The 26,942-nt window shown below is 39.1% G+C and overlaps 1 protein-coding gene across 2 annotated transcripts in view; it reads left to right on the top strand.

The window, feature by feature from the left end:
- LOC126183226 (transcriptional adapter 1-like) overlaps positions 1-26,942 on the top strand; it is a 172,787-nt gene that overhangs the window by 70,589 nt on the left and 75,256 nt on the right. Inside the window, exons 2-4 of one of the 2 annotated variants that reach the window (XM_049925010.1) lie at positions 1,320-1,356; positions 2,468-2,668; positions 13,298-13,498. In XM_049925010.1, the coding sequence (XP_049780967.1) occupies positions 1,320-1,356; positions 2,468-2,668; positions 13,298-13,498 (439 nt within the window). The remainder of the gene's footprint in view (positions 1-1,319; positions 1,357-2,467; positions 2,669-13,297; positions 13,499-26,942) is intronic. The other variant, XM_049925011.1, reaches the window with a different exon arrangement.

The raw sequence follows: 26,942 nt of genomic DNA, 5'->3' as shown, positions 1-26,942 counted from the left end.
ACACAAGTAGGTTTGTAAAAACATTTTCTCTGTCCCTTGGAGGAGCAGTGTAGAACAATCTTGTGCTGTTGAATTTCATAGTTTTATTACTAGTAACCCAACTGTGTGTTTATGTCAAAGAACAGTATGTCACTGAACGAAAGTTCCTGTAAAATTAAAGCTGTGTGCTGAAAAGAGACTTGAATTCGGGACCTTTACCTTTCACATGCAAATGTTCCGTCGACTGAACTACCCAAGCATGACTCGCAACCTGTCCTCACAGCTTTACTTCTGCCAGTACTTCATCTCTTACCTTCCAAACATTCAGAAGTCATTGAATGTCTATTGACCTAAAGTGGAAACTTTATTAATCGGATTAATTGTTGTTGTCTGTCATTCAGATGATCGAAAATCTAGATAACTGGATTGATATTCATCTTAATATCACTTACAGAAATATCTACACCATACTTACCGGCTAACTTACAACCACATTCTCCTTTTTTAATGAATCAATAATGTTTGTTTTTTCTTGAGTAATAACACCATTCTCTTGTGCTGTGACATTATAAGCACAGAAACGACACAGCGCAGTGACTGGCAACTGTCTAACTGAAACAGTAATGAAATGCACAGGACAGAGGTCACATGGGGTGCGGCCGGGTGGTGCCAGCACGACATGTCTGTGTACACACCAACTAGACTACAAAGATATTTGCTCGCAGTTGACAATCCAGATAATCATGAGTCCATATAACTGAGGTCTGGGTAACCGAGTCTCCACTGTATGTTAAAGTATTACAAGATGATTAATATAATCTGGATAGATGATAAACAGACACACTGCTAAACATAAGTTTCGTCATCACAAACTAATATCTATTTTTCAGTCCAGTTATGTGCTAATAACACCAACATTGTAAAGTTCATGCTCATAAACAAGTTCTACATGCCCCAAGGGTCACATCTAATGTGTTTATAAACACACTTGCATTTACTAAATAATTCAGTTCTCAGAATAACATGTTTTGAGCAAAATCTGCTTGTTTTAAAGGCCTATCAATGAATGCAGCCCTGTGAGCTTGTGACAAAATTACTACTTGATGGTGGAGCACAGGCTGCTTGTAACAAGGAATAAAAACAAAAACTAATTATAACAAAGTTTCCCTATACTGATGATTAGGCATGTTTTGTTGTGTAAGATTTATTGACAGTAAATTAAATACAAGAATATATTCATGTAAATTTTATAGCATGGCTTTCATTTATTTCAAGAACAAAACTTAATAATTTGTTTCACATAGTGCTGTGTGTTGATTATTTGGTAATTTCTTTTGTAGGTATCTGGTGCTTTTGCGATTATGGTTTCAAATGAAGGTATGAAATTACTACAGGGCCTACCTTTTCTTTTCCTGTGTAGTTGGAATTGCTTTACAGTAATAAATCCATAAGATGAGGGAAACAGCTCTGGGAGGGGCTATGTTGCTCACATTTGTTTAGACTGACTTGTCACAGTAGCGCAGCACTAACACATTGTAATTTATTAAGAAAAATGTGAACTGATTTTTGACATGATACCATTGGTACATGCATTCTAGGCTTTACCTGAAACATTCATTGTGCTCTAACTTAAACCACATATAATCATGTTTCTGGTTATCAGAATGAGCACAGATGTGGAACCTGTGGAGATTGTAGCACTGACAGATTGCTAAACATTAAGACTGCCACAGACCACCTAAATAGTGGTTTAATCATCATTAGTGCTGTTCACATGTCCTGTTAACTGCCCTGCTATATACTATTTTCAGTTCATGTTTGGCACACCATCTGTTTTAATTTCAGCTTTTTAGTTGGAACAGCTTTTTATAGTGTAGTATAATAGCATTTGTTTCTTCCTGTTCACCATTTGCTGTCTACTCTCTATCCTGTCTCTTCAGCACACTGTAGCCTACTAATGTTGCTGTATCTCCATCTGACTTTGCTTTTTTGTGATCTTCTCCTGTGTTTGTATACACATTTACTCTAAATCATGCCGTTAAAAAAAGTACATAAATTGTTATTTGGTGGGTCGTGAGTTATTGTACGGTCGAAGAATGCAGCAGAGGAGAAGATAAGTGTGTTACTGTTGGACTACTTCTTATCTAGTTTAAATTTGCACTTGTGTTGCCTCACTAGTGCAGAAATATTTTGTTGTGCCTCATTGAATAGCTTGTCTTTGTACTCTGGTAGTTGTCTTCATTTCTGTGCATGTACTCTAATAACTTCATTCTGTTAAAGATATAATCATTATTCATTACCTATGATATATACCATCATATGAGAAAAAAAAATTCAGTTGTGCTTTCAAAAATCTGTAGACATTCTAACTAAATGTTTCAAATTTTATTCTGTCTGGAGGCAATTTGGTAGGTAATCGTTCTCTTAGGTTACTCTTTGTTAGTCAACATTTCCATGTTTGTATAGAAGTTTCTGTTTATGAATGCAGAAAAGCAAGGAAGAATTTGATCAGTCGGCTAGGAAGCTCTTAACGTCAGATCAAGTGCACCTACACAATGCATTTATTATTACCTTGATCACAAAATGTCACCGCCTTTCTCCGCATCCACCTTCTATCTATGAAAATTCAGGCCGTGGCCGTGGAGGAAAGGGCCGCCGTCGCAACCGTGCTGAACGTGGTGGTTTTGAAGTAAGTTATGTTCATAAACTCACTATTTAATTTGTACAGAGCAGCACTGCGTGCAACTAATGCTTTGATACAAATATCATGGTTTTTTTGGGTTTGCTTGCATGCCTTGGCGCCCTCTTGTGCTGTTATTGTAACTCTGTTTATGTTATTCTTCTCTTGATTTTCTGTTTCCTTGCATATCATGTTTATAAGGCCATAATTTTGATTTTTGTGGGGCACTGGTGACATCTGTGTATCTACATTTTAGCTCCATTTTCTTTAAGGTAGTTTCAAATCCGGTATCATGAAATTAATTTTAAGTTTTTCTGTGAAGACATCAGTTGCAGTGTGCTGTCTAATATTAATAATTCTGATAAAATTTTCAGGTACAGTCAATAGAATTATGCCTAAACAAATATTTTCAGTTAATATATCTGGATTTTTTTTGTCCTCAAATGTTTTATTTGTAGAAAGTGAAAGCCAGTAGTTTAACATATTTGGCAGCACTACAGTACATCCAAAAATGTCGTATTGTTACTTAATTGTATTCTTGGCTACTTACTTATATACCAGTAGGGACATGAAAATGTTACATAACAATAATGCAATCAGTAACAATAAATTGGCGATATAACTATTATTTCTATTAAAGGATAAAAATAGTTTGTAGATTGCTTCATTATTGTGGGGAAAAGGAATTTTTGGTGGGGAAGCCAATAAACTATTGAAAATTATGAAGGGACAAACACTTTTGGCAGAGGTGAAAAAACACGGAAATGCACTGGGTTGCACCTTCAAACTAGGCTGATGACTCGTTCACAGCCGTAGGGTTTTGTTTCAGTCATAGGATGTTAATGATGAACTGTGTTAATGCTAACATGATAGTGAGTCTGATATGTGTACCCGGAGTGTCACATCTCACCTACGTAGATGTTCAGAAGGATACAAATCTCTTCATAATTTAGTGGAAAAGCAACTTTCCATGCCAGGAGGAAATGTGGACATTGTCAAAAGTCTTATGTTGTGCTGAATGTTTTGTGTTCATATGTAGACTCCAGGGAACTGTTATCGCACTGTAGTGAAGTGCTGATGGATTGGTGGCATAATTTCTCAGAAGAGAGCTCTGAAGTTATGACATGGCTATATTTTGAAAAACTTTCGACAAAGTATGGTTGCAGAGTTACTTTTTTTCTTTAATTGACTAGCTTTAGTGAGTTTAACATAAGTAATTTTTTCAGTAATGTATATAAATGTGGTCTGTGATGTTAGTAGATGTATAAATTGGTAGATATTTGTTTTCAACATAACTGTGAAACAGAACAAAGTAAGACAAAAATAAGTAATATAATGTACTTCAAAAATAAACCACCAAAAATTAAAACATTGGAAAAATAACACAAAATTACCAGAAAATAACCAAATTTGACAAAAAGCCACTGAAATTGGCCTTAAAATCAAATGATTTTTTCCAATCTCTCCATATTAGATGTAAAAGCACTTGCAATAAATTCTATAAAAGAACTTGTTCACAATTTAGTCTCTGCAGTAGAGCAAACTTAATATGCCACACAGCTGTTGTTTGCGCTTTTGTAAATCGTTTGAAAAAATTCCAAGGTCAATAGCTACTGTGTTTCACAAAAAGCCAAGGAGGCACAAGTACCATGATAATACGTCTACTAAAATGAGTACTAATAATTATTTTTATACATGCTATCCGTGTTTTTTTTTTCATGATTTTTCTTTCTGCCACTTAATACAAATCATTTATTTGCAGATCAATTATTTGTCACACTAATACACTGTTTTGTTGCAAGGTGCAATGGGATTTAATGAAAAAGCAGAGTATTCTGGTGGTTGTAGACCTTTATCACAGAACAGAGTAGAAGAATAATTTCAAGTCTGCTTCTGACATAATTGATCACATGAAGGGTAAGGTCCATTGATGAACCCAAGAAACACTTTGATGGGGTCCCTATTCTGTGAATGTACTGTGCTATGAAATATGGATTTTGCATTTAATTGTGAACTGTGGATTAATGTTAGTATGTGTTCATAAAGATGAACAGAATGACAGTGTCTGCTTCATGTGAGGCTTGGGCAGTGATTCAGTTTGAAGGTGGAAGTATGAGAGCATCTGCGATCTAATTGGGAAGGTTCATGTGGATATTTTCAGTGACCGGGCAAACAAGTGAAAGATGTTCTAAAATTCTTGATAATATTCAGCCATAACACAATAATCATTGGATGGGGTCGGTTCCCTCATTCTTCTCAACCCTGATCTGGCCTGGCTTTGACTTCACTCTGTATCCAGAATAATTCCTTACTGGTAATGTTCCTCATATAATGTGAAATTAATAGTGACCCACTGATTTATCATCACAGTAGCAACATTTTATGATGAGGTATAAAAAAGCTGCTACAATAAAGGTCTTAGCTATGGAGGCATTTATGTAGAAAAGTATCAAAATTACATACTTGAGTTTACAGCAAATACCACATGAGGAATGCTGCTGCTTCAGAACTACAGTTTGATCATGCTCCAATATTCTGATTGAACAGTGTAGCATTATTCAAGTATTGAAACTCCAGGTGTCATAAGTGTTTGGTACCAAACTCCCCTTGGATGCAAGTAGCAGTAATGATAGTCCAGTGTCTCAGCATTGCATTTGCTGGAATCTTGTTTCACAGCAGCTATTGGTAGAATGGAAGTTGGTTAGTTACAGCATGAAGAATCAGATTCTTCTGGGATGTCCTAAAGTGTATTTTAATTGTTGTAGACTCACTTTCAAACAGTGTGAACTATTCAGAGGTCAAAGCAAAGTTAGCTGTAAGCAGCTACACATAAAAGGAGAGGTCCCCAGTAGTGTAATCGACTTTTTGAAACCAACTATCTCAGGTATCACACCTTGTTGCCATTCACCCTGGTGGGCCTTCGTTTGTGAGTAATCAATGAAAAAACAAAACAAAAATTTAAGATTTTTGCTTGATGCTCATTAGCTTTAAAAGAATACATTGGATTGGTTTTGTAATGAAATTGCCTTGCATGCAGAATGTTGTGGTTATGAGTCTCATTAAGTGCTCAACATTTGCGTATTTTTAAATCTTTATCAAAATGATTTTGATCATTATTTTTATGTACTTAATTGGTTTAAATGTAATTTTTTATTTCTTTTCCTTTGTCACATTTTAATCACCATATGAACTTTTTTATTTGTTCTCATTTTTTCTTTATATTGTTTTTTTTTCCACTCAGAATTTTTGTGAATATGAATTTCATTATATTCATTTATCTTTTATAATATTTAAACATTTGAAATGCTGATCTGTCGGTTGAGAAACAAAAGACAAAATAATGTATTTCTATTGACTGTGCAGTAGTGTCAAAAATGTACTTTTTGTGAAAAGATGGTAATTGCCTTAAAAACATTTTAAAGCATGAATTCCTATTTCACTATGGACACAGTATAGCAGATGAAGATTTAAAAAAAGAAAGGATTATAAGTAAAATAAAAGTCAAGCAAAATGAGGAAGAGATATAATATATGCAATAACATACCGTATTTACTCGAATCTAAGCCGCACTTTTTTTCCGGTTTTTGTAATCCAAAAAACCGCCTGCGGCTTAGAATCGAGTGCAAAGCAAGCTGAAGTTCTGAAAAATGTTGATAGGAGCCGCCACAACTAACTTCTGCCGTCGAATATATGTAGCGCTACACAAGCATCCTTTGTAGGCACAAAGATAAATACTGGCGCCAAAACCTCTGCGTCAGTAAATAAAATTAAAAAAAAAAAAAAAAAATTGGAAGACGAGCTTTTTTTCTCCGCCCGAGTTTCGACCACTGCATTTTCATACATTATCCAACGAAGTAAATACAAATTCCATATTGTTCATCTTCGAATTTCTATGTACTACGAAAATCCGACTGGTAATACTGGGATTTTTGTCAATATGGCCAACTCTACATTCTGAATTTTTTCCTACCTGTGAGAAGAGATGGTTGCTAATAGGAACCTGATGAAATGTGAATCACATGCAGTATTCTCTTCACCATAAGAATAATACGAATATAAACATTTTGCCATGTATTCTTTCGTGTTTGCTTCTATCTCATTTAAATCCTGTCTGCCAAATAAACTACGAAACTAGAGTGAGACAACAGCAAACGCGGAAGAATAGACGTATCTTGTCATGTTTATATTCGTATTACTCTTATGCCTAACAGTGATACAGTCAGAAATGAAGCACGGCAACTGACTAGATTTTTAAATCTAATTCTGTGCAGAATTTGATGTACTAAAGAAGCGGCCGTAAAGATTTTCAAACGGAGAAAAATTTTCGCCAAACTCTCGTTCAGAACGTGTTCTATCATACGCAGTCTATTATTTGGTTCTTGTTGATCATTATCAAAGAAAGCAGCAGTGTAAGTAACAACAAATAGCAGTCTCTTGCCATTGTTTCGCTAATGAGACGATTCCTCTCTTTTTTTAATTGTAGGCGGCGGTAGCGCGCACAAAAGCAAGCCATGCCGCGAGCAGCGACAGGCCGTAAACACGCACTATCAGAATGCGACAAACAATGCATGACACAGTATAGTAATGCATTTTGAGCTTGGAGTGACTGACGTAAACACCTATAACATAGAAAACGGCACTTATCAGATCAAAGCAAAATAAACAATCGATTCAAACCAGACGAAGCACGTGAAAAAGAAAGGGTATCCGTATAAATACGGACGGAGCGCCTGACGCATAGCAATGGCTATCTGGTAAAGCTTAACTGCTAAGCTTTCGACTCGAACCAAACTACTGTAGCTGTATCGTCATTCATTCGACCTAAATTGTGTCTCATATTACAATGGACCAACTTTGTTTCGATTTGGAGGTGCGGCCTAAAACTTTTCTCTCCCCTTGAATTTCGAGTCTCAAATTTCAGGTGCGGCTTATAGATTTGGGAATTTTTTTTTCCTTTATTTCGAGTCTCATTTTTCAGGTGCGGCTTAGATTCGAGTGCGGCTTACATTCGAGTAAATACGGTAGATGAAAAGGAAGGATGATAAACTGAAGGAAATTAAATCAAAATTAATACATAAAATTAATTACAGTCATGTGAAGAAAGCTTCCTAATGGAAAAAGAATGATAAGAAAACTGAGAGCAAATGAAAAAGTTAATATGATGATTAAAATGTGGCAAAGGAGTAGAAACAATAAATGCATATATTTAAACCAATTAATTGAATAAAAATAATGATCAAAGTCCTTATTATACAAATTTAAAAATAAAAAAAAAGTACCACTTGATATTTGAACTCACAATCTTCTGCATGTGAGGCGCTTACCTTATCCATTAAGCTACACAGCCAGCCTATGACCAGTCTCATAGACATCAGTACTTTTTCAAAGCTAATGAGCATCATGCAAAATTCTAAAAATTTTTCTGTCAATTACTCACAAATGAGGGCCCCACCAAGGAGTGTGGCTGCTGGCTGTGATACGTGGGATCTTAACATACATCACTGTATAGGTAGTTTCAAAAAGTCGATTCCATCACTGGGGACCTCTCCGTGTTAGGTAGAATCGTTAGTTGTTTGCCCACGGTCTGTCAGAATGAGTGCCATAATGTTGATTGACTGCAGTGACCTGTACAAGCAGCTACAGGTTGGTGAACATCAACCAAAATTTTCTGCAGTCGTCTTCATGAATGTGAGCTTTTTCCTTGTGTGCTCATGGGGTATCTTTCATTGCCAAGAAGTTACATGAGTATCTGAAGGCATTGGAAGAGGGAACATCATTAATGGGATCATGCTGAATAGAAATGCATTTCATCCTGTATTGAGAAGTACTTTAATGCAGTGCCTTGACGTCATTTGCTTTCACATCTGAAGAGAGTGATAATGTGTAATGAATCCATATTTGTGTACAAAACATCCCAGTAATGTGGTTGTGGAAGACATTGTGGTCATATGCATGTGCACATCATATGAAATTACTTTTTGGTGACTCAAAGGTACAGGGAGAACACCCCGTGTTCTGGTACTGCTGATGAGCTTTTTGTTTATATGGACTACAGTGTTCGTTAGTGTAGAACTGAATCTGTTGATGAGCTGCTGCAGGGTGAGGCTATCACTCATATATCATGACCAGTGTGCTTTCCAGGCTTCAGTTATATTCAACAGTTTGGAGATTTGCGTGGCTAACAGATTGCAGTTAGGGCAACACCTCCCATGACTAGACTCATGAAAGTTTTGTTTAAATTACAATGTGTCAGATTATGCAAAAATGACAGGGGAACAATATCAGTGAGTTTTTGTCATTCTGCTTCAGTTTTCAGAGGCATTCAAGTCCATAGAGGAGACACTGCAGACCAGATAACTCAATGTGAAACACCATATCAACACAAGAGATCACCCTCTCATCAGTTTGTCAGTCAACACGTATAAAGGGTGTTTCCAGCTGAATGATGAATAATTAAGAAGCATGTGGAAAAGCTGCTGTGATTCACCACCATTCAGCTATCAGGGAGTCCTTGATCCTCCTCAGTGGTCCTCGTAGAGCAGGAAGATGGCCCAAGGTGTTTCTCCATTAATTACTGGCAAATGAATACAATCACCAAAGAGAGTATATACTCACTGCCATGAATTGATGATGCCTTTGATTGCCTCAAGGGAGTGAAGCATTTCTGCACTATGGATATGCAGACTGGTTATTGATATGTTGAAGTTGACAAAATTTATGGGAAAAGACTGCTTCCATAACATCTCATTACCTCCATAGTATCTGATAGTCTCCATAAGTTCAAAGTTATACTGTTTACAGCAACCTTTGAATGCATGGTGGACAACCTACTGTACCATCTTTGTTGCCTGGGTGCCATTGATGTTTCCTCATAAACATTTAAAGACCATTTAAACTACATGGCACAGGTCTGAATCTGAGAAAGTGTTTCTTTGTTGCCCAGGAAGTAAATGGAAACGAGACATCCCAATGCAAGAGAAGTAATGGCCATAAGAGGCTTCTTTTGCAAGTGCTCCTGCTACACATGCTTCATGTAGGATTTTAGCTGCAAGGCAGAGTCACTACAAAAACTACTCCAGAGAGACAACAAATATTCTTTAAATGAGGAGCCAGAAAGGTCTAGGTCTTTCTGTATCTATAAAGTGATGGTGACATCTTTACTGGCTGAAGTTAATTTTTGACAAGGATTCTAAAACATAACTACCTGCTGATGATAGTGCTTAAGGGATAGGTGCATTTCTAATCAAAATCCAGAAAGATGCTGGAAGAATGATAGCTTTGATCTTGAGAGTACTCTCCAATTCTGAGAAGAAGTACTCTGTGATTGAGAGAGTCCACTGCAGTTGTTCAGGCAATCAGTGAGTTCTGAAGCTATTTATATGGCAGACCATTATTTACTATTGCAACTGATCACCGTTCTTTATGCTGGCTGGCCAACCTGAAGCGTCCATCAGGTCAGTCTTAAAGATGGACACCGAAGCTTGAGTGTATGATGTCACGGTAGTATAAAGAAATGGACGCAAGCACAGGGACATTAATTGCCTTTCACGGATCTGTGGGAGAAACATTACATTTTTGGAAATATCACAGTCATTGATGCAGTAATAAACACTGCAGCCCAACAAATGGAAAAATTAAGTATTACAATTGACCTAGAGGTCTTAGAGAAGGCTGTGAAAGGAGAATTCAAATTAATAGATAGCACATTGTATAGAAGGAATTATGACCCAGTGGGATGGGAATGGTTTTTCATCATCCCTAGTCATTCATGGCCTATCATACTGAATTAGTCCAATTGCTCTGAAGGCTGACGATTGGGGATTTATGACGACTCTTGATAGAATTAGAAACAGTTATTGTTTTCCAGGCCTCGCTTACCTGTTAGACATTATGTAAGCCATTGTTTGTAAAGCCAGTGATAGAAGCACCTGCCTCAGATTCCTGCAGGACAACTAGTACCGGTTCATCCTGCAGCTGCTGCATCTCACCTGATTGACATGGACCTCTTGGGGAAGTTTCTCAAGTTGACAGATTTGAAGGACTATCTAGTAGCATGCTGACTGCATCACCTGTTAAGCTGTCACCAAAGTTGTACTGACTGCTGATGCTTTGGAAATTGCTATATTTTTTTTAGCATGGAGCTCTACATGTAATGACCTATAATCACAGAAAATTATTTCAGTCAAGCCTGGTGTCAATAGTAATTTCACAATGCAACAACATCTACAGGTTGATAACCAGGTACTAGACAAATGGCCTCACAGAATGTTTTAGTAAGATGTTAGCAGATATGTTTCTGATGTCTGTTGATGTCAAACAGAGAGACTGTGATACAAAACTGCCTATTGTGACATTCACATGCAGTACAGCGGAGCAAGAAACTATTGGTTTCACACTCTTTCCTTGATCCATGGTTAGTGGACTGGAACTATAATGGATACTTTGTGTCTGTTTCAACCTGATGACCCTGAGAATGGTTATGTCAAACAACTCACTAAAAAAACAACACAGCTGGGATGCATAAGGCCAACCACTGACTTACAAGCTACAATCCAGCAGACCTAGTATGAATTTTTACATCAGGAGATCAGGCCATAAGAACAATTATGAAAGCATACTTTGGCTCATAGCAAATCCTGCATTGTTTGTCAGATGTCACAAAGTCGAGGATGATGATCCTACATTGAAGAGGCAAATGTGCAAAGTAGTTGTAATATCTTTTGAACCCTATTATATTCTTGAGATGCAGATTGACCATAGGAACTTCTGTTATGAGGAACATTAAAATCTGTCTGAGGCTCCCAATGTTTTGACAGAAGTAACTCCATTTGAATTTCACAGTGATCATCAGGACAACACAACCAGAATGTGCAGATCCACCAGTGCTGCCATACGAAGAATCACTGATTGTATCCAGAGTCACAAATGAACTGCAGGTCACTGTTTTGCAGGGAGGTGGAGCAGTTATAACTGCTTCAAAAAGAATACTTCTGTTCTACAGCAATTGTGAAGGACAGTGTATTCATTAGTTAAAGAAGTAATGTTATGCAGTAGCCAGTAGCAACTAAACAATGCTGTTAAATCTGAGGTGAGACCTCCAGAATTATATCATACAAATCTAAAAACTCTCATTGTGAGAATTCCAGATGATAACTAATAGCTAGAGAATCCCTTTGTTTGATAAGCTTATAATACTTTCACTATAATTGTTCCACATTTTAGTGTGTGCCATTGCCAACAACATTTTGCTTTGCACCTTAATTTGCATTTTTACTTCTGGCTTTATCAGTTCTTTAGCTTCCCCTGTATAATCTGATAGTTTTTGGCTACTTCATTTGTCAGTTTATTTATGGCTTAAAGTTTGCTGGTCATGCTAATAAGGTTCCGTGGGACCATGTAGGATAACTGCACAGTGAAACAAGCAAAATTATCTATGATTTTTTATAGTGAATATTTTTAAAGATTTTCCAAATTTTCATTGCTATGAAGCTCCTTAGCTCTAGTGTGAGCAAGCTCTCCTGGTCTGTGTGGCACTCTCAGTTTGCAGAATGATACAGAATGTAAATATATACAAACTCAAGTCTTTGATTTTCGTCATTTTTAAGAGCAGCTAAAATTGTAGGGGATCAACTGGCTGGAACATACTTTTCCTCTCCTTCCAATGTATTTATGACTGTAATTGTTGTCAGAAATGCTCTAAGCTATCTTGTAAAGCTGAATGCAGAGAGCAGTTTTCAGTTTAACTTGATAAACATCTAGGATGAAGGAAGTACTGTGTCTGTAGTTACTTTCTTCAGTAATCACTTAGCACTATTAGAAAATCATAGGAAAACTCGCTGAAGGCTGTAACTGTATGAGAGTGCAGTACAATTACACCAGTATGTAGTGTCAGGCATATGGCAGAAATGCACCACTCTTTTATCTTATTCCGTGTTTACAGTATTTCCCCTCATGCTTTGTTTAACTTGTACTGTTGAATTCAATATTTCATTATAATTTTTCCCCTCTCTCTACCCACTCCTCTCCACTTTTGGCTAAATGAACCAAAGCATATATTCATTATTTATGTATGTGCATCAGACTTCATTGTTTTCACCTACCTGATTGTGTTGAAGGTAGACACATGTTTGTCAGTTCAAGCTTGTGGTAATGTAAATGCCTAGCCCTGTTTTTGCGTGTATGCCATTTTGGATTTACTCTCCATTTTCCCTTGATTGGACTGCAAGTTTGCCTTCAACCACTATTTTCTTACCACCTCTCCGTTTTGTCTTTTTTCAGTAATCATTACATATACAAAATTGTTGTTTTTTTATGATATTGTAGAATCTTGCTTTATTTTGGTTATTGTGACACAATCTTCACTCCTATGTACATTTGTGCTACTAATTTTTCACATGAAAAATAAATAAAGTATTTGGAAGTTTACCAAAAATTATGCATGTCGTAGTGCTGCTCTGAGTGACTGCTGGTGGCTGGTGATTAGTTCACATTGACTATTGGTGTAACTGTAAATATTTGTTTAGGTATGTTTTCAGGTAGGACAACTAAGTCAAAGTTTTGAGTTCATGCACAAATATATGCAATTTCTAAATTTAAAGTTGGTTCATATATGATGTTAAATAAAGTGAACTCTTTCAGCCTGTGGACGTTTTTGACTACATGCTTCCTATGCAACAAATACCGTCACATGCGCAACAGGATGCTGTTCGACTTCTGGCCCAGGAAAGGTTTCTGCCAGATTTTCCATTTATGTATAGTCGGACTATGCTTGGTGCATGGGAGCATGGTCTTGAAGGGGCAGAGGATGGTGCTGTAAAGCTTATTATGTCAGCAGTGTTGGTAAGAACTTCAGAGTTGTGTCATATGATAATTAAGTTTAAAATGCAGACTAGTTTAATTCAGTGAAAAAAATTATAAAGAGACTGATAAATGCTACTGAAGGAAGGAACTATTGTGTGGAGGATCTTGGTTACCCTCTTATTGCGAAGTCTTTCTTTGTAAAGATTTTGCAGTAAAGAAAATTTGCAAGCTAGCATGTTATTTTTTTGTGTGCCGGAGGCATATGCCAACTGTTTTGTTGCCAGAAATACAGGAAATTGTAAGCTTCTACAATGAATGTTTGCTTAGGATCATGCCAACTAACTTTCTTTGTCCTTCTGCTCTAACAAAATGCAAACTAACTGAAAGCAATGCACATCCTTCCTTTGCCACATATGTAACAGAGTGGTTGTACAACGATTAGAAGACTTCCAAAAAATTGTCATTTCAAACTGCAATCTGCCATATTCTCACAGTATGTCAAATTTCTTGGATCATTACAAATCTTGGCCTTTTTTATGCTTATTGTGATCTTTGAAATATGGAACATCCTCTTCTTTTGTGAATAGTTGAATGCAAAACATTTGCTATTCTGTTGCAGAAATTGAGATATGCAGTGATTTCTGTTATGAGCACACATTGTCATACAGTGAAAACTAAATGCCAGAGTGGTACAATTTAAGCTGCATGCATTGAATGCAATTTAATTTTCAATTCATGCTATCTCTCTAGGAAAGTTCATTGAAGTCTGGAACTGAATACAAGAATTATTTCTTGTGTATTGAGAAACATAGTGAGACTTGCCTTTTCTCTAAATTTTGTCAGCCATAGAATTTTAGTCAGGAGAATGTGATCGCACCCAATGCACAGTTTAACTGTGCATTGGGTGCGATCACATATATATATAATAGAAGGAAACATTCCATGTGGGAAATATATATATATATATATATATATATATATAATAGAGGGAAACATTCCACGTGGGAAAAATATATTTAAAAAGAAAGATGATGAGACTTACCAAACAAAAGCGCTGGCAGGTCGATAGACACACAAACAAACACAAACATACACACAAAATCTAGCTTTCGCAACCAATGGTTGCCTCGTCAGGAAAGAGGGAAGGAGAGGGAAAGACAAAAGGCAAAAGGATTTGGGTTTCTCCTTTTGTCTTTCCCTCTCCTTGCCTCTTTCCTGACGAGGCAACCATTGGTTGCGAAAGCTAGATTTTGTGTGTATGTTTGTGTTTGTTTGTGTGTCTATCGACCTGCCAGCGCTTTTGTTTGGTAAGTCTCATCGTCTTTCTTTTTATATATATATATATATATATATATATATATATTTGAATTGTACACACCACAGCCACACATTGAACTACATATGGTGTGTATGTTTATATCTGTGCTACTTGTTGAAGGGTTATTGCTCTCCTCTCATCTTCAAGTGGTTATCTGGTATTTTTATTTATTTATTTTGTTCCAAGCAAACACTTTTGACTGGAATGTTATTTCCTATCCTGTGCATTTTGCAATGATTGAGAGGGTTTGATGCATTTTTTCAGTATGGGGGCAAATTTTATAGCAGTACATTACTTCATTCACAACATAGTGACAAAACATAATACCTCGACAGTCTTCAACTATCACTATTCGTGAGATAGCAACAACAATATGGAGAAGGAAATAATCTGTACTATGAAGATTGAAGATTGCAAGTTAACAGTGTCAGGGTATGCTCTTCCTTCACCTACTGTGATATTGGTGAATTGTAATAATGTTGAGTCTCTTCTCTCAACATAACTGCAGCCACTATCAGGGAATCCCAGCCCCCAGTTTACACAGTGACGTGAATATGCTGCCAATCTTACATGCCTTGCAAGGTGAGACATGCGGATCTCACTGCTGTGGAGAGACTTTGTAGATGCACTGTACAACAGAAAATTATTGTCGTATGACATGCTTAGAAATAAAAGAAGATTGTTAAGAAATTAAGAGACATAAATAGAAGAGAAATATATAAATGAAAAGAAAATTAACAGGAGCCACCTAGATCGAGAGGCAGTGTAAGTCAAACCAGAACCAAAATCCAGTTCAGAGAATCAGGTAGATATTAAGTTTGTTACAGAACCTTGTGATGCCTGTAATAAATATGAAAAAGATGATTTAAAGATTGTTTTGAAAGAGGAGTATCCAGAATCTAAAAATGAAGTTGTAGTGATTGAGAATAAATGCGAGGATAAATCAGAAAGTGTTGATGTTGAAACCACGGAAGAAAGGGGGATTGGACACCATCAGAATGAATCCACGCTGTGACTAACTCTGAGTTTTGTGAATACTTGGATGATCAAATATTTTCTATGCCAAATCCAAAACAAGCTCTCAGTTACATACAGACTTGTGGATCTACATCTGCATCTACATGGATACCCTGCCAATCACACTTAAGTGCCTGGCAGAGTGTTCATCAACATAGCATAGCTTCACATAATTGAAGGTGTTTTATAGTATAAAACAAATCACACCATAGTCATTCCAAATTTGGGGAATGAGCCAAATCCATTTCTTGAATATTATTCGGTTTGCAGGCTTATCATTTAGTTTGCATGATGAAAGATTACAAAACTACCAACAGCGTAGGCTGGACAGTTTGTGGACTACAAAGAATCTTCTCATTTAGTCAGTGTGTGGTTTTCATAGTAACAACACTTCAAATAAGCGTGGCTGTTTATATAAAAGAGGATGATTTTAAAGTCAGATCAGAACACCGATGAAACAATGGTTGATATGGGATAGAATAATCATATATTCTCAAATGTATATAAACTACAAAACAGTTTTACTGGTCAACACCTAAAGATAGATTTCCAGAGGAAGTTTTTGCAAAGCATTTAACCTGATATATTAAGAAACATTCTTGGAAAGTCTTACTGAAATTTTGATATACACTCAAATAGACTGTATGAGGAACATGTAAATGGTATTAGGAATTTGTAATTGATTCTAGACCATACTCTGTGCCATGGAAAACAAAGAAGTCTTTGTTATAGTAAGAAGTTAAGTTATGTGGAAATGAGGTAAAATGATATTTGGGGTAAATGAATTGTGTCTTCATTTTTCAAGTATTGTAGATTTCATATACTTTGTCATGTGCAGTCTCATTTTTACCCAACCACTATAATTTCTCGCAGGTTGGGATCTGCTTTTATTATTTGTCCTGTTTTATAATAGCTATATATTATTCTTGTAGTATGAAAGATGGTTGAATATAAATAATTTAGAAGTAAAGAAGACCACTCATCAAATAGTAGAAGCGTTGAGTCGTCGACAGACAGGCTCGAGAGAAAGAAAATGTCATAGATTTTGGAATCAATACTTTCTGGAGCTAGAGCATGCACACGTACGCATGCACACACATATGTGTGCACCTCTGTGTGTGTGTGTGTGTGTGTGTGTGTGTGTGTGTGTGTGTACTGTACCTCGAGAAAGGATTCCAAAATGTAGTGAGTTTTCTTTCTCCTTTGTGTGTGTCTGTCAGCAACTCAACGTTCCTGCTATCCAGTGAGTGGTCTCCTTTACCCCTAAATCATATACGTTATTCTTGAACAGTCTTATTGATCAACAGCATTTACCTTAATGTAGGATTTGGTCATTTCTTTTTTATACCGCAGAAATGAATTTAAAGCATGTATTCACACTCAGTTTTCCACACAATGCCTACAAGCACCAAACTCCCTAAGGAAAGTGGAAAGAAAGTACATTGCTTTATAAACCAGTGACCTTTTTCTCAGACACACATTGTGACACATGTTATTTGTTGGAACAACTACAGGAAATTTATACCTCTTTCAGACAGCTTTTAAAATATCCTCTTTGTATTAGAAGTTGTTGTACCCTAAATATAATATGATACTAGAGTGATGTTTCTTAGTAGTGAGGTTCAGACTTTTGGATTTTCATGGTATTCCTAAACCACTTCACGTGCAAAAATGATTTTTTTGAATAGAACATGGCTGGTTTCCTCCCCAGATGTGTCCATTTAAGCTACTGTTCTTTCTCAAATGATCATGCCATCATTATGACCTTCAGCTGTAACCTACTTTCCTTCATTTCTTCCTAAGCAAGACATAATTGAGGTATAAGACCTTCTAGACAAGTTCCAATTTATGGACTCACAATTTTTGGTGCATACCATACATGTATAACAATACAGTTAACTTCTTGAGGTCACATTTCTTATCCTGTTGATTCAGTAGTCTTTCTCATGCCTGAATTGGGATTTACGTTTATTTGACAGAAAATTGAGAGTAATGAGAATAATACTGAATATGCACATTATATCTAATTGGATAATGGGAACTTCTGGGTGGAATATAAATAATGACAGGAGTAAAGATAACTCATTGGTTAATTGATACATTGAGGCTTTTATAGTCACAGCCACAGGACTAAAAACATTGCCAAGCTTTTAGATGATGTCCTTCTTCAGAACTAACTAGTGCAAAATAAACACACACGTACACCTGAGCAGGTGCAACTCTGTAGCAGGACATTGTCCAAAATCTTAGTAATGTTTTTGGTCTTCTCAATTCTTCAAACATACGGTGAGTTGTTCCTTTTCTTCCTCCACATGTGATGTGTAAATTTATTCAACAACAGAAGCGTGGCAGTGAAATGTGCGCAGTGACTAAAAGGAGTATAAATTTAAGAAAATATTTTAAAATTTGAGGAATATGCAACTTTTTGCATGACAGTGATTTTACAATGTTGCTCTAAAACTGTTTATCCTTTTCTGTTTCTGCCTCTCTTTCTTTTTTTGCATTTGAGGCACAGTACATAAATTTCATAGAACTAACATTTTTTTTTAATTTAAAAATAAAATATTTGTAAAGCGATTTGTTGAGAGATCTGATCAGCAGCCTTTCCATGTTCTGAGAAATTAATGTTTACACTATGTGATCAAAAGTAGCTGGACATCTGACTGAAAATGACTTAAAAGTTCGTGGCACCCTCCATCGGTAATACTGGAATTCAGTATGGTGTTGGCCCACCCTTAGCCTTGATGACAGCTTCCACTCTCTCAAGCATACATTCAATAAGGAGCTGGAAGGTTTCTTGGGGAATGGCAGCCCATTCTTCATGCAGTGCTGCACTGAGGAGAGGTATCGATGTCGGTCGGTGAGGCCTGGCATGATGTCGGCACTCCAGAACATCCCAAAGGTGTTCTACAGGATTCAGGTCAGGACTCTGTGCAGACCAGTCCATTACAGGGATGTTATTGTCATGTAACCCCTCTGCCACAGGCCGTGCATTATGAACAGGTGCTCGATCGTGTTGCAAGATGCAATCGCCATCCCTGATATGCTCTTCAACAGTGGGAAGCAAGAAGATGCTTAAAACATGAGTGCCGGCCTGTGCAGTGATAGTACCATGCACAACAACAAGGGTTGCAAGCCCCCTCCATGAAAAACACAACCACTCCATAACACCACCACCTCCAAATTTTACTGTTGAACTACACATGCGGGCAGATGACGTTCGCCTCATTGTGCACCATGATTCGTCACTCCACACAATGTTTTTCCACTGTTCAATCATCCAATGTCCGCTCCCGATTTTCATACAAAATTTTCTGTCGCTTCGTTCCTTCCACATGCAAGTTGCAGTCTCCCATAGTCCCCCCCCCCCCCCCCCCCTCCCAAGTTCAGGAGAATGGGGTACCGCAAGGATCTGTCTTAAGTGTCTGCCTCTTTTTGATTGCAATTAATGGGCTCGCTGCGGCGGTGGGAACGTCTGTCTCATCTTCCTTGTATGCTGATGACTTCTGCCTATACTATAGCTCCACTGCCATTGCAGCTGCTGAACGGCAGCTGCAAGGCGCTATCCGAAAGGCGCAGTCTTGGGTTTAGCGTGTGGCTTCCAGTTTTCGGCTGCCAAGACCTGCATTGTGCATTTCTGCCGGCGACGCACTGTTCACCCTGAGCCACAGCTTTATCTTGACGGCGAACCTCTTGCTGTGGTGGAGACGCATCGGTTTTTGGGATTGGTTTCCGATACCCGGTTGACTTGGCTGCCTCATATTCAGCAGCTTAAACAAACATGCTGGCGGCATCACACAAGCTGGGGTACCGATCGGGTCTACCCTTCTACAGCTGTACCAGGCGTTAATTCTGTCCCGTCTAGATTATGGGAGCCTGGCTTACGGTGTGGCATCCCCTTCCACATTGCGGTTGCTTGACACCATCCTTCACAGCGGGATCCAACTCGCCACTGGAGATTTCTGGACAAGCCCGGTCAACAACATACTTGTGGAGGCAGGTGTCCCTCCATTGCAGTTCCGGCGCCAACGATTACTGGTCGCTTATGCTACACATGTTTGTAGCTTGCCCAGGCATCCCATTTATCGTCTCTTGTTCCCTCAGTCGGTCGTCAATCTTCCGGAATGGCGGCCCCGGTCAGGGTGTACAATCGTGGTTCGCGTCAGAGCTCTTCTCTCTGGGCTTGAGGTTTTCCGTCTTCCACCTCTTTTCTGGGCCCCTCTGTGTAAAGCCCCATGGTGTGTGCCCCGCCCGTGCCTTCGGCTCGATTTGGCACAGGCGCCGAAGGACTCAGTCCCTCCTGAGGCCCTCCGCCACCGCTTTCTTTCAATCCTTGCCACGTATTGAGGCTCTGACGTTCTGTATACTGACGGTTCGATGGTTGCTGGTCGTGTCGGTTATGCTCTTACTCTAGTGGATCATTATGAACAACACTCATTTCTGGCTGGCTGCAGTGTTTTCACTGCCGAGCTGGTCGCAGAGTATATCCACTCCTGCTCAGGTGAGTCCTTCGTTATCTGTAGTGACTCCCTGAGCGATTTATGAGCTGTCGACCAGTGTTTCCCTCGCTCTTGTCTGGTGATGGCTATCCAGGAGTCCCTCCATACTCTTGCCTGTTGTGGCTACTCTGTGGTCTTTGTATGGACCCCGAGTCATGTAGGCATCCTGGGAAATGAACGTGTTGACACGCTGGCCTAACAGGCTATTGTTGCACCAGCCTTGGAGATTGGCCTTTCGGAGAGTCATCTCAGGGCAGTTTTGCGGCGGTAGGTATTTCACACCTGGGGTGAAGAATGGCGCGCCCTGTTTTCACCCAAAAAAGTTCGGGCCATCAAGGAGGCTACCGGTGCATGGCACTCCTCCTTGCGGGTCTCTCGCAAGGACTCTGTTGTCCTCTGCTGGCCGCGCATTGGCCACACCTGGATAACACACCGCTATTTATTGTGCCGCGAGGACCCACCTTCATGTCTCTGCGGGTCAGCTTTGATTGTGGTCCACATCTTGTTGGACTGCCCGCTTTTAACTCTGCTCAGGCAGACATTTGTGGTGCCTGATATGCTTCCTGCACTTTTATCAGATGACATTGTGATGGCAGATTTAGTTTTGGGTTTTATTCGTGCAGTGGGTTTTTATCGCTTGATCTAAGTGTTTGTCCTTTTTTGTGTCGAGTCTGGCCTTTGGATACGATTTTAAACTGAGGTTTTCAGTCGTTTCTTGGTGGTTGGCCTCTCTCTTTTTTTTTTTTTTTTTAGTTCGGCCAACCACTGTCGCACTCGGTGTGATTTTAATTCCTTTTGTCTGGTCTCTGTCTGTGTCTTTCTTGTCATCTCCATTGTTTGTTTTTAATCCTTGTGGGGGTTTCAAGTTCATGGACAAAGGGACCAATGGCCCTAGTAGTCTGGTCCCTTCAATCCGACAAACCAACCAACCAACGAAATATGCTCAGTAATGTTCATGACTGGTAGCCAGCAGAAGTGTGTAAAGGCAGAAGAGTGATCCTGGAGCCACTCTGTAGCAATTCTGGATGTGTGGAGTGGTCGTATTGTCCTGCTGGAATTACCCTAGTCTGTTCGAATCACAATGGATGTGAATGGATGTAGGTGATCAGGCAGGATGCTTCCGTACGTGTCACCTGTCAGAGTCATATCTAGACATATCAGGGGTCCCATATTACTCCAACTGCACACACCCCACACCATTACAGAGCCTCCCCCAGCTTGAACAGTCTCCTGCTGACATGCAGGGTCCATGGATTCATGAGGTTGTCGCCATACCCCCACATGTCCATCTGCTCGATACAATTTGAAACGATACTCATCTGACCAGGCAACATGTTTCCAGTCATCGACAGTCCATTGTTGGTGTTGATGGGCCCAGGCGAGGCATAAAGCTTTGTGTTGTGGAGTCATCAAGGGTACTCGAGTGGGCCTTCGGCTCCAAAAGCCCATATTGATGATGTTGTGTTGAATGGTTGGCATGCTGACACTTGTTGATGGCCCAGCATTGAAATGTGCAGCTATTTGCATAAGGGCTACACTCCTGTCTTGTTGAAAGGTTCTCTTCAGTTGTCGTTGGTCCCGTTCCTGCAGGATCTTTTTCCGGCTGCAGCGATGTCGGAGATTTGATGTTTTACCAGATTCCTGATATTCACGGTACATTCATGAAGTGGTCTTATGAGAAAATCCCCACTTTATCGCCACCTCAGAAATGCTGTGTCCCATCGCTAGTGTGCCGACTATAACACCATGTTGAAAATCACTCAAATCTTGATAACCTGCCATTGCAGCAGCAGTAACCTATTTAACAACTGTGCCAGACACTTGTTGTCTTATATAGGCATTGTCAACCACAGGGCCGTGTTCTGCCTGTTTACGTATGCCTGTATTCGAATATACACTCCTGGAAATGGAAAAAAGAACACATTGACACCGGTGTGTCAGACCCACCATACTTGCTCCGGACACTGCGAGAGGGCTGTACAAGCAATGATCACACGCACGGCACAGCGGACACACCAGGAACCGCGGTGTTGGCCGTCGAATGGCGCTAGCTGCGCAGCATTTGTGCACCGCCGCCGTCAGTGTCAGCCAGTTTGCCGTGGCATACGGAGCTCCATCGCAGTCTTTAACACTGGTAGTATGCCGCGACAGCGTGGACGTGAACCGTATGTGCAGTTGACGGACTTTGAGCGAGGGCGTATAGTGGGCATGCGGGAGGCCGGGTGGACGTACCGCCGAATTGCTCAACACGTGGGGCGTGAGGTCTCCACAGTACATCGATGTTGTCGCCAGTGGTCGGCGGAAGGTGCATGTGCCCATCGACCTGGGACCGGACCGCAGCGACGCACGGATGCACGCCAAGACCGTAGGATCCTACGCAGTGCCGTAGGGGACCGCACCTCCACTTCCCAGCAAATTAGGGACACTGTTGCTCCTGGGGCATCGGCGAGGACCATTCGCAACCGCCTCCATGAAGCTGGGCTACGGTCCCGCACACCGTTGGGCCGTCTTCCGCTCACGCACCAACATCGTGCAGCCCGCCTCCAGTGGTGTCGCGACAGGCGTGAATGGAGGGACGAATGGAGACGTGTCGTCTTCAGCGATGAGAGTCGCTTCTGCCTTGGTGCCAATGATGGTCGTATGCGTGTTTGGCGCCGTGCAGGTGAGCGCCACAATCGGGACTGCATACGACCGAGGCACACAGGGCCAACACCCGGCATCATGGTGTGGGGAGCGATCTCCTACACTGGCCGTACACCACTGGTGATCGTCGAGGGGACACTGAATAGTGCACGGTACATCCAAACCGTCATCGAACCCATCGTTCTACCATTCCTAGACCGGCAAGGGAACTTGCTGTTCCAACAGGACAATGCACATCCGCATGTATCCCGTGCCACCCAACGTGCTCTAGAAGGTGTAAGTCAACTACCCTGGCCAGCAAGATCTCCGGATCTGTCCCCCATTGAGCATGTTTGGGACTGGATGAAGCGTCGTCTCACGCGGTCTGCACGTCCAGCACGAACGCTGGTCCAACTGAGGCGCCAGGTGGAAATGGCATGGCAAGCTGTTCCACAGGACTACATCCAGCATCTCTACGATCGTCTCCATGGGAGAATAGCAGCCTGCATTGCTGCGAAAGGTGGATATACACTGTACTAGTGCCAACATTGTGCATGCTCTGTTGCCTGTGTCTATGTGCCTGTGGTTCTGTCAGTGTGATCATGTGATGTATCTGACCCCAGGAATGTGTAAATAAAGTTTCCCCTTCCTGGGACAATGAATTCACGGTGTTCTTATTTCAATTTCCAGGCGTGTACATGTGTATACCAGTTTGTTTGGCACATCAGTGTAATAAAAACAGTGAACATGTAGTGAATGGAGACAGTTTATTATTGTTAAAAACTGTAACCTAAGAATTGCAATCACAGTAAACCCACAGACAAAAATGTCAGTTAATATAGCAATGTCTCATTTGTCAGTTTTGTAATGAGATTGATGAATAATAGCACCAAATCCTCCTTATTCTGTGTGATGTTTACATGCACAGTATGCGTGGATAACATGCCCATTAATGTTCAATTAAATGTTTGATAATGATAAGCATTCACCATATAGGATGTCTTGCAGTTCATGAGATGTCATTTGAACTAAGAAACTCTTCAACATTCTATTATTGTAGACCTTGACACACCATATTTTAGCAAAATGTGTTTCACAATAAGTCCGAGAATCTCCAAAGTTTCTATGTTGTTAAAATTTTTTTATATTATTGTCTTACGTGAAATTGTTTATGCAAGCAGTTATGTACCCATGTACTGAAGCAGAAGGTAGATATCAGTTGGGGAAGTGTCAGAAGCTGCTTACAAGGGTGACAGTGGTTTCACATTTGTACTGAGATATGGACTTCGAGTGTCACTTAGTACTGAATGTTCTAAAATGATTCTGGTCAGTGAAATGTTGTGAATTTAGAAAACGTAAGTAACCAGCTGTGTATCATCAGCACACAATAACACTTTTATATGCATGTCCTTGAGAATAGACAGTAACTACTTCTATCCCAATTAATTGAACACTAGTGTAAAAATTCATGAGATAGCATTATTCTAATAATGAAGTGGCACCAGTATTGTATGAAAGAGTAGAAATTATTTCATTTGAACCCATACATTGTAAAGAAAGATGATATTAGAAAGTTAGAATGATCATAGTTATGTATGTTACTATGACATTTAGGAAAGCCTCAAACTTGCAACTGTCCTTGGTCCACAGTATCAGGAGTGTACTGAGATGATATTTTTGAAGGGCTTCTTTCTCCAGGGTGTGGCACAACCATTGACCATTGCTGCATATTGACAGTGACCGTCAAAATAGGAACAGACAAGTGAAACTGTGTCAGACAACATAATTATTTAATGATGGAATTACAAGAGCCATGTTGATAAGATCCCTGCAGTGGTATTTTTTGTCAGTGCCATATACCTTCAGTAATAGCATGCTGTTGGAACTAGCAGCTGTGTTAGTTGTTGAAACACATTATTTGACCTCATGTGACTAAAATGTAGCTTGAGTTGCTGATTAAAAATTATAGTTTATGTGGGCTAATGATATGGTCCTACCATAGTTCTCACCTAGGCACTGTGCAACATGGTGAAGCCACCATTATGATTTGAGGCATATTTTTGTGGTACGGTTTGCATCATTTTATGAAATTGAAACAGTAATTTAGTGTAAATGCAGTATTTTGTTTCCAGTCACCAGGTAGCCATAGCCACACCTTTGAACATGTAGTGTACACTACCAACAAAATCATTTTCCAGGAAGATAGTTAACAACTGGTTTTTGAAGAACATTTTGAACAGTTTCGGTAAATAATTTAACCACCGAAGCTACTAGATATGAACTCATTGAAACATCATAAACACGTGATAAAACAATCTATTTTATGCCCCAAATCCTCAGCTTGTAGCAGTCACAAAATTGTAGCCCCCATTGTTATGACACTGATAAACATTTGTTCTGGTCACTTCTCTGAAGAGTTTACTTTCTCTGAAATGTTACAGATATGAATAAGCTGTCTTATATGTGGATAATTTCTTCTGCCTTCATAAAGCTGCATGACAGTTTAATTTAGAATTTTGTATGTTAACTTTTACCAGATTTGTAATGTGTTTCTTTAGTCTCATACAGTGCAAAATGACAAGACATAAATTATGATGGGTAACACTGATTCTGTGGGATGAGATTTATTAATCTATTTCAGGTAATTTTTGTCTGCTGAATATGAAAATAATAATATTTTTGTTGAATTGACTCTACTTTTTGAGAGAAAGGCAATCTGTTTATACTGAAAATTAAGTTATTAAAAAGACGAGAAAATTTTTAAAATTATCAGATGATTTCAAACAAACAAAGTGCTAGAAACGATGCAAAGAATAGTAAAATTAATCATAACTGCAAAAACATATCAATAAGAATTAAGAAAAAGTTTTGTCTGGGATTTTCTTTGGTCTTTTTGGTCCGAACATTCTCTTTGCAAGTTCCAGCAGCAGTCTGCCATCATATGGTGATCCCATCGTCCTTGATATCTTTCCTCCATAATCTTGATGTCCTGGTGGAAACGTTACCCTTGTTCTTTGCTGTAATTGCCCAAATTGTCAGGAAATTTTATCTAAATGACCGTGCAGAAAATGCAATTTGACACTCATATTAGCTCTTACCTGGAAATTCTGGAGCATTTTGTCTACTATTGTGGAATATTCTTCAGCTTTGTGAGTCTCCAAAAGATTTTTGACAACTGATATGAAGCTTGTCCATGTTTCCAATTCAACTCGCGTCATGTGGTTTGCATCATTTTTGTTTGTAAGAGTACGGTTTTGTGGCTGATCAAAAATTCCTGCTATTAACTTTTCTGTACTAAGACCAGGAAATGACTGACAAATATATTTGAAGCAATTACCAATGCTATCTAAAGCTTTAACAAACTGTTTTATAAGCCCAAGTTTAATATGTAGTGGTGGAAGAATGATTTTTTCCCAACTGACGAACTTTTTGTGAATAATGTTATCTTTTCCTATAGTCAGTTTCATTCTTGGCAGCCAGTCGTACCTGCTCCAATGTTTATTTTTCGCATGACTGTCCCACAGACAAACAAAACAGATATTAATTGGTGACCCAATAAAAAATTCACCATTTTTAAATCTACACACACTGATGTTGATGAAATGAAACTGTCTCTAAAACAAGTGTAACATTTTTATATTCTTCCTTAAATGTAGTTGAATGAGCTGTCGGGATCAAAGCTAATTTATTTCCCTTATGCAGTAACACACATTTAAAACTTTCTTTTGAGATATCTAGGAAAAATCGCCAGTCTTTTGGTTGGGATAATGGAAGACCCATTAAATTTAAAAGCCCAGAAATATACGATATTATTTATCTCATTAAAATATGGAGGAATGTCACACTCTTTAGTTCGACAGGATGTTACTGATACGCCAGGCTGGAGGCAATGTCTTTCTTTTAGTCTTAATGCAAGAAGCTCAGCTGCTTTCTTAGATAAATTTAAACCTCAAGTCAAGTCATTTAGCTTGCTCTGAGAAAAACCTTGCAGTGTACGACTGCATTGTTCGAATTCACTTTTACTCTG

This window comes from Schistocerca cancellata, chromosome 4 (genome assembly GCF_023864275.1).
Source record: "Schistocerca cancellata isolate TAMUIC-IGC-003103 chromosome 4, iqSchCanc2.1, whole genome shotgun sequence".
Lineage (NCBI taxonomy): Eukaryota > Metazoa > Arthropoda > Insecta > Orthoptera > Acrididae > Schistocerca > Schistocerca cancellata.
The sequence above is the reverse complement of the archived record's forward strand: the minus strand, read 5'-3'. Positions and strand labels throughout refer to the sequence as shown.